The 9,279-nt window shown below is 36.8% G+C and overlaps 1 protein-coding gene across 1 annotated transcript in view; it reads left to right on the top strand.

The window, feature by feature from the left end:
- Positions 1 to 1,604: 1,604 nt before the first annotated feature.
- The window catches only part of LOC107689349 (adhesion G protein-coupled receptor A3-like), a 113,235-nt gene continuing 105,560 nt past the window's right edge, over positions 1,605 to 9,279 (top strand). Inside the window, exon 1 of the mRNA XM_016487303.1 lies at positions 1,605 to 2,082. Coding sequence (XP_016342789.1) covers positions 1,874 to 2,082 — 209 coding nt within the window. The 5' untranslated portion in view covers positions 1,605 to 1,873. The remainder of the gene's footprint in view (positions 2,083 to 9,279) is intronic.

The raw sequence follows: 9,279 nt of genomic DNA on the forward strand, positions 1-9,279 counted from the left end.
AGGAAGCGTTATTATGGATTATGGACTCCTATTTGAGTTAAAAACGTCTTAATGCTGGATTTGTTTCAGCTTTTGTCTTCTCCAGAAGTTAACTGATGGACTGGAGTGCTGTGGTTTTTATCAGCTGTTTGGACTCTCATTCTCATTCATAGTGTGTTCTGGATGCTTTGGTGGGAAACAGATTGAAATCAAAGATCTCATGAACATTTCAAAAATGGTGCATCAACACATTTCTTTATATCATTGATGCCAACTATTGATTCTCATATATGTCTTAACTGCATGTTATGCACCAAATCTGAATATGCACAATCATCAATTTTGTCCTTTTTCATCACCTTGAACTGTTGTTGCATGGAAAAGAGCTGTGTGAAGATTGTTTAAAATACCTTATTTTATGTTTCACTGAAGAGAGAAAGTCATGGGACGGGAAGGATGTGTAAATGATGACAGAAGTCACGAGTGACAAAAAGCAATAAATGGTTGCACACATAGCTCTTGCCTACAATTCCCTTGGCTTTGATTTATTCATAAATGTGTTTTGATCAAAGTTAAGTTTTAATAAATCTAGGATTGGACATGTGGGAAGAAAACCTCAACCTTAAAGTCGACAGCATTTAACTGAATTCCATGTGACATATACGCATTTTATGTGCTTGCATGGTATTTTCTCCCAAAAACACACACCTCTTCAGATGTTAATTGTGTAAACCGGATGAACTGAGCTTGATCCTTCAGTCAGTGTTATGAGAGATCTTTATGTCCAGATGGACTGCTGGATTGTGTTGATGTTCTGTCCTCTTGTCGCTTGCCAGGGGATAAAGAAGATCATTTATGCACATGGGAAAAAAGGTAAAACATTTTATTTGCAATTTCAAGATGACTCTGCTATTTTATGTATTTCAGACAGTAACCTAGTAGCAGAAAGAGACAATTCTAGAAGAAAAACTCTTATTATTTGTGTTTCTTCTTTACAGGAAAACAGTGCATTTAAGTTCCATCATCTGAGAAAAGAGCATCTTAAATACTGAATAGCTTTTGTACGAGGGACAAAACCCAACAAGAATTTGCTGAGGTGCTTATGTAAATTTTCTAAATCCATAGATGTAGACTTTTGCTAATATAAATCATCTAACTTATGCATGATTAAATAGTGTGAAATTTCACATCTCCAGGCCTCTTTAGGATAAATAATCATGTCATGTTGAGTTTTGAGCCAATGAAAAGTTTATTCGCCGGGAGGGACAGTTTTAAATCCTACTACTACTATACTACTATGGCGAAGAAATGGCTTATGAATATTAATGAAGGCGTGCTGATGTTGACTAGAATTCTTTCGGGAGCGCTCAGCCTAATTAATATTCATGAATCAGCCATTCACTACATAGAGTTCAGTAATTGGCCAGCTGACTAGCTCCCGCCCACAAGCGTCCGCTGTCAGCCAATCAGGTCACCCTATTGAGAAACGTCACGGTGCGTCATTGTTATTCATAAGGCATGCCTTCAGCGTAATAGGACGCGACGCCGGGAGGAGCAACGCGTGAGACTTGACGCGCGTCGCTAGAAGTTACTTAATAGAGCAACCTGTTGACAGCAGTGCGCAGAAGGACAGAAGTTTCCTTCACTGTTGGATACTAAGGATACAAGAGAAGCGCTTGCAGTGAGGATGCAAACCTAATCTAAACTGGCGTAGCCTATAATGCAGGACTGATTTTGAATTGGGAATATTGTGTTTTGTTTTTACGCATCATCATCCTCTCCAGGTACTTCTCTGATGATTGGGGAGCGCTAGTCCTCTGTGTTTGATCATCCCTGAGATGATCGATAATTCGATCCCAGATTGGCTGGAAGTAACGTGACAGTGCAGATCGCGATGAACGTGCTGCTCGCGCTGTGCGTGGCTCTCGCGGCAGCACGCGGCAGCAGAGACTGTCCCGAGCTGATGATTGACAGCTGTCACTGCACCGCGGAGAGATCAAAGCAGTTTAGCAGGCAGAGCGTGCGCGTGAAGGCTGTGTGTGATGATGCGGACCTGACGGAAACCATGCAGCCCAGCTCGATCCCCAACACGACGGTGTCACTGTGAGTAACTCTTAAGACTTGACTTTAGTGATCTTGTCCCTGTGACTGTTAAATATGTGGTTAATATTTTATTTCATGTTCTCATTATCAATGTCAGGGTATTTTAACATTTAAAGCCTAGAGAAGTCATGACAATTATTAAATTCAGTCAAATCTTCATAGAAAAGTCATGGATTAAACTCATTAAAAGTCATTAAACTCATTAAAAGTTCTACTAAGTCTCAACTTTACAATATTAAATCGACTAGAAATTGCGTTTTGTGACACTTTTTTTAATCTTCATGCAGTAAACATGACGGGAAACTGGAAAAATATTTTTATTTAAAATAAGTTTATTGTAATATTTGTATTATATTTTTATTATCTTCATGCGGAAATCATGACTGGGGAAACTGGAAAAAATATTTTTATTTAAAATAATTTTATTGTAATATTTTATTATTTTTATAATGAATTTCAGAAGTGTATATGTGTCTTTATGCAACATAGACACATAAAATAAAGTGTGAGCGCCGGCCTCTATTGCTGTCAGCCATTGATTTTATTGAAATTGATCCAAATGATGATATTTTATTGTTAGAAGTTTCATAAGTGGTTTGTGATGGATGATCATGCATTAATGAATTATGTCATGTTATTTTGCTCATCAGTATTCGGTATGTCTCCGAGCACAAATCAGAGACGGATCCCTTAGATACTGCAGATTTATTTTTACATTTCTATTTACTCATTAAGGAAAATCTTTTATCCCTAGTGAGCGAGCAGAAGTGATTAATCCAAGGAATAAAGTCATGCAAGAAACGTTACAGTACTGGAAGAGTGCAGTCTTGAAGATCATAAATAAAGTCAGAATTAAATCCAAACAGAATTTTACAGTCTGGTGTCAGAGAAACACTTATATAAGCTTGTGTCCGTTAACAGTTGTGCTTCATTTTTTATTTATTTTTTTATTTTTTTTGAACCTGTGATACTTTTTCTGGATTCTTTGATTTATAAAAAAAGTTAAAAAGAACAGCATTTATTTAAAATAGAATTCCTTTCTAACAATATAAGTCTTTACCATATATTTGTTAGCAATGTAACACATCCTCGCTGAATAAAAGTATGCTTTCTTAAAAAAAAAAAAAAAAAAAAAGTTAAAGAAAAAATGGTATCGTGCAGTATTTCACAATATTACATTTTTTTCTGTATTTTTGATCAAATAAATGCAGCTTTGATGAGCAGAAGAGACTTCTTTTAAAAAAAGCATGAAAAATCTCACTGACCCCAAACTTTTGAAAAGCAGTGTATATGTAAGTACATTGTATCTCTCCATTCAGACTTTTATTCTCAAAATTCAGACTTTTTTTTTTTCTCAGAATTGTGAGTTATAAACTCATAATTGCGAACATAAACTACAGCAAGTCCAAATTGTGAGATATAAACTTTTTTTATTGTGAGAAAAAAAATGCTATTTCCTTTTTTTATTTCCCCCCCCCCCCCTCATATTTGCTAGAAAAAAAGTCTGACTATGAGATAAAAAGAACTCCAAAACACAGATCTGAGGAACCTGTAAAGAAACACCAAGAACCTAAAGATTCCGTGGATGTTAAAGGTTCTTTATGGAACCATCAGTGCATGATCTTTAAGAAGAAGGTTCTTGGCAGAACCAAAGGTGCTGTGAATACAGCATTGAGTGTGAGGAGAGGAGTTCTGCTGATTGGGAAGCTGTCTGCTGTAACGAGGAATGAAATGCTTTGCGTCTGTAAAAACTGGAACATGTTTCTGGAGTGAAGTTTTCAGGACACTCTCAGTGCTTTTGTGTTTTTACAGCTTTTTCAGAAACGTGTCGTGTAGTTCTCAAATGCTCAAGAGCCAAAAATCGTGAAGCGATGTTCAGTCCATTCAAACATCTTTCACAGTCCACGAGGGAGAAATTACACTAGAAGTCCAAAGTTTGGACACTTCGCTGCATTTCTTTCTCATGATCGGTTTGATTTTCTCCTGAAGGTTTGTGCTTAAATGCTTGAAATGAGCTTTGTGGACAAAACTGGAGTTGTAGCAGATAGTGAAGGACTAGTGATGGTATAGTGATGGTTCGTCTCTTCTCTAGCTTCTCTAGTTGTCTAATAAACCTAGCATTGTGTGTTATAACTAATGTTGGCTCTTTGATGAATTGCCTGACTGTAAGGAAATGCACTATAAATTGCTTCTCACTAGTGTTTAAAAGCATCCCATCAGTCTCCAGAGCGAGAAGAGCTGGAGTCTAGACAAAGAAGAAGCTCAAATATTAGAGAGATTTCATTTGTGTCACATCTTTCGATCACTGCATCTTTCCCAGACCTCCATTATTGTAAATTCAGAGTTTCGTCACTGCACTATAATTCTACTCATCATAGAGTGCAGCAGGGATGATGTATTATTGTAGGCCAAAACCTGGAAATGAATTGTATTTTAACATTTCCAGCTGCATTATCTTGAAGTCAGTGGGTTTTTTGAATGGGTTTTTGTTAAATAGGGCCCTATGAAATGTTTTTTTTTTTTTTCTCAAATTCATTTTTATTTATTGATTTATCTGTTTTAATTTGACTGAATTCCGTTTTCCCCCTTTTTTATTTTTATAGACTTTCACTAATCCAGAAGCATGTCTAGTTAACTGAAATTATGAAACTTTTTTAACACAATTTAACAACAATTTATTAAAAGTTTAACCAAAAAAAAAAAAAAAAAAAAGGTTTAGGGCCCAATAAAGTACATTTCATGTTTTTCTCAAATACTGTTTTATTTATTTATTTATACCAAATTATGTGTTTTCAGTTTACATTTTTCTGGATTCTATTTCAATGGTTAAATAAAAATTTCATAATAAAAAAGCATGTCTAATTAATTGTATTAATAAAAACAACTTAATTCATTTTTTTACAATAACAGTGCCCTGTGAAATGTTTTGTTCTTTCAGAAATTCTCTGTTGTGTATGTTAATTTTTCTAGTAATCAAATGAAGACAGAACGTTAATTTAATTTCTCTTTTAATCAAATGAAAATTAAACAAATCATTTAGTTTTTCTGGAAAAGTGCTGCACAAAAGAGGTTTACTGTTAAAATTAAAACATGGAAGAATAATAGTGTGATTATTCATTAAAATCAGTATTTTAATAATTATTGTATTACAATTGATCATCCTAATTATTTATATTCTTTATAATTATTTTATTTAAAATTTAAAATGTATTTTATTCTGTCACAATTTCAAGTAAAACCGAACTTTTATTTTGTCAGGTTGCTGTGAAGTTTCGGTATATTCATGTATTCAGTGACGTAAAATACATCAGTAATATCTAGAAGAACAAGGATGTTTTATTTGTCTTGAAAAAGACAAACAAATATCTAAATGTGATTACATGTTGTTTGGACATTAAACAGATAAGCTCATCTACTAACTAGTCGCTTTCACAGCCTCAGTGTGTTTATAATCGCGCTCTTGCAAACTATTTTAACTCAAACTGTCATGCAAAATGTTTTTAAATAAAGACTGAAAGAGTTTTCGGAAGCCTAATGGTGGTGATGTTGGAGTCATGTGACTGTGCTGTAGTTCATTTATAGTCACGGTTTCTGACTTAAAATTTGACAAAAAAATAATCCATATATCTGCAAATAATCCGAAAGAAAACCCCCAGTTGGGTTTTTGTGGAGTGATGTGAACCTACAGAAATACTCCATCAGCTGCTGTCGATCTGAGCTGGGATCCGTGGCTTGTTTTGCTCGGGAAGTCTTTTTCCGGCTCTAGGAAGCGTGACATTCGTGATTCTGCGCTGACTTCCCTCATCTGACTTTTGTTTCTGAGTCGAGGATAAATAAACGAGCAGCTCACATACGCCTCCTCTTTTCTCCTCAGACGTTTGTAGAGTAGTCCCTCGTTATCATTCTGCCGTCGTTACTCCGTTAAACATCTCGAGCATCAGATGCTTCGCAGACGGAGCAGATACTCATGTTTAATTCATTTCGTTTTATTCAGTAGAAAACCTATTTTATGTGAATCGATTTAGGATGTTCTCCTCTTTATTTCGTCTTTAGAGTTGTAGGTTTTTCTGTGTTTCTAAATTGATTTCAAACGTATGCATCTTCTCTTTGCATAACTCTGCATGCATTTTTGCAAACATTAAAAACATTTACTGCAGTTTCAAGGTGAAATATAGGCTATCCACCAAAAATGAGTTTTATTTTCCAAATACATTTACATTTACATTTAATCATTTAGCAGATGCTTTTATCCAAAGTGACTTACAAATGAGGAGAACAATAGAAGCAATCAGACCAATGAGAGAGCAACAGAATACAAGTGTTGTGACAAGTCTAGCACAGTAAGGTGTTTTTTAAAATAAATTAGACCGAATAGAATAGAATAGAATAGAATAGAATAGAATAGAATACAATAGGTAAGTGCTAGTATTAATTGGTCAGGTGCTGGCAAATACTGTTCTATTCACTTATTTTTTTGATTTTTTATAATTAAGACAAACCCTAATTTTAACTCCACCTTGATGTCAAATTACACTAACAGTCAAAAGTTTGAAATCATTACTATTTTTAATTTGTTTTTTTTTGACAACAGTTCGTATGATTCAATTATTCAGAGTCAGTTCGTATTATTCAATTATTCAGAGTCAGTTCGTATGATTAAATTATTCAGAGTCAGTTCGTATTATTCAATTATTCAGAGTCAGTTCGTATGATTAAATTATTCAGAGTCAGTTCGTATGATTCAGTGATTCAGAGTCAGTTCATATGATTCAGTGAATCAGAGTCAGTTTTCATAGCCAGGAGTCTCTGAGACAAAGTTACATCTCAGATATATGAATCGAGGACTGATTTCAGTCTGATATCAGTCACACAAAAGACAAACTGATCTGTCAAGTTTGTCTTCTCTTAATATTAGAACAAAATATATCAGAAAATATTTTACACTACTGGTCAAAAGTTTGCAGTAATTATAATTTTTTTTCTTTTTTAATGTTTTTGAAAAGTCTCTAAAGCTCACGAAGGCTGCATTTATTTGTTTAAAAATACAGTAAAAATTGTGAAATATGATTATAATTTAAAATAGATGTTTTTATGTGAATATATTGTAAAATATAAAATTTCTTATTTTTTTCAATGTTGCAAACAGCTGTCCTGCCTTATCTCTTTGTGGAAACCATGATACATTACCATTAATAATTGACCAATAATAATTAATAATAATTGAGCAGCAAATCAGCATATTAGAATGATTTCTGAAGGATCATGTGACACTGAAGACTGGCTCTCTTTACAAAGGAAAAGAGTGGGTCACTTAAAATGTCAAAGAAGGAGCTGGAGGACCACCTGAAAGCAACACACACAGACAGCGTGATACCACCAGAGGGTGATACCACCAGACATGCCACCCGTTCCTCAGCCAGAACATCAATTGGATGTGGTTGAGAAAAGCAAGGGCATCTTCAGCTCCCGGACCAAACGAAGTTCCATACTGGCTGTACAAGAATGCTCCAGAGGTTCTTCGGTTCCTGTGGAGGCAAATGAAAGTGGTTTGGAAAAAGCAAACTATCCCAAAAACATGGCGTAGAGCAGGGGGAGTGCTAATCCCAAAGGAAATGGATGCTTCGAACATCAACCAATTTCGACAAATCAATATCTTTGAATGTTGAAGGAAAGATCTTCTTTAGCAATGTTGCTCAAAGGATGACAACATACCTGAAGCAGAACACCTTGATTGATACGTCGATACAGAAAGCTGGTATACCAGGCTTCTCGGGATGCTTAGAACATACTAGTATGATATTGCATCAAATCCAGACTGCAAAAAGTGAAGGAAGAGATCTGCATATCTTATTCCTGGACTTGGCCAATGCTTTTGGATCCGTCCCCCATTCTCTCCTATGGACGGACTTTGAGTTCTTCCAAGTGCCAATGACCATTACACATCTGGTCAGAAACTACTTCAAAGATCTGCAATTCTGCCTTACAACAACAGAGTATACAACATCGTGGCAATCATTGGAAGTGGGAATTATGGCAGGGTGTACCATCTCCCCCCTAGCCTTTACCATGGCAATGGAATTGATCATTCGAGCTTCCAAATGGGTAGTAGGAGGAGAACGTCTGCAGTCTGGACAGCGTCTTCCTCCTATTCGTGCATACATGGATGACATGACCACCCTGACCTCAACCATTGCATGTACCAAATGTCTACTGGCAAAGCTCCATGCCAACATAACATGGGTGCGTATGAAGTTAAAACCCAGTAAATCTAGAAGCATATCCATTGTCAGAGGGAAACTTGTTGACCAGAGATTCCACATCAATGAAACGCCCATTCCAACGGTGTTGGAGATGCCAGTCAAGAGCTTAGGGTGATGGTCCAATGCAAGCCTCAAGGACTCTGATCAGAGTGACCAACTGAGGGAAGAAACCATTAAAGGCCTTGACAATATAAATAATTCCTTGCTTCCTGGCAGGCTGAAACTGTGGTGCCTGCAATTCAGATTGCTCCCTTGTCTAATGTGTCCTCTAACAGTCTACGAGGTTTCCATTACCAAAATCGAGAAGCTGGAGAGAACAGTCAGTTCTTATATCAAGAAGTGGCTTGGACTCCCGCGATGCCTCAGCAATACCGGCCTGTAAGGGAAAAGTGCCCTGGAACTGCCTGTCTCTAGCCTCATTGAAGAGTACAAGTGCACCAAAGTGAGACTGAACATGACCCTGACCGAGTCTCAAGATGCTATAATACAAGCAGCTGCTCCCAGATTGGCAACTGGGAGCAAGTGGACCTCGACTGAGGCCATACAGCAGGCAAAATCCGCTCTCAGGCATGGAGACATTGTAGGACAGGTGCAGCAGGGAAGAGGGGGTTTTGGACTTGGGACAAGCCGACCCATATGGTACAAAGCAACATCCGCCCAGAGGAGTAAACTGATAGTAGCCAAGGTCCGGCAGCAAGAGGAGGCAGAGAGATGCACAAAGGCTGTCTCGCAGTCCAAACAGGAACAGTGGACTAATTGGGAAAATCTGGACCAACGTAAACTCACCTGGAAGGATCTTTGGGAGATGGAAGGAAGCCGATTGAGCTTCATCATCAGAGCCATCTACGATGTTCTCCCCACACCCAAGAACCTAAACCAGTGGATTGGAGAAGATCCATCATGTCCTCTCTGTCAAACCCCAGCAATGCTATGATTG

The sequence above is a fragment of the Sinocyclocheilus anshuiensis genome, unplaced genomic scaffold, assembly GCF_001515605.1.
Source record: "Sinocyclocheilus anshuiensis isolate Anshui unplaced genomic scaffold, SAMN03320099.WGS_v1.1 scaffold709, whole genome shotgun sequence".
NCBI classification, from domain to species: Eukaryota; Metazoa; Chordata; class Actinopteri; order Cypriniformes; family Cyprinidae; genus Sinocyclocheilus; species Sinocyclocheilus anshuiensis.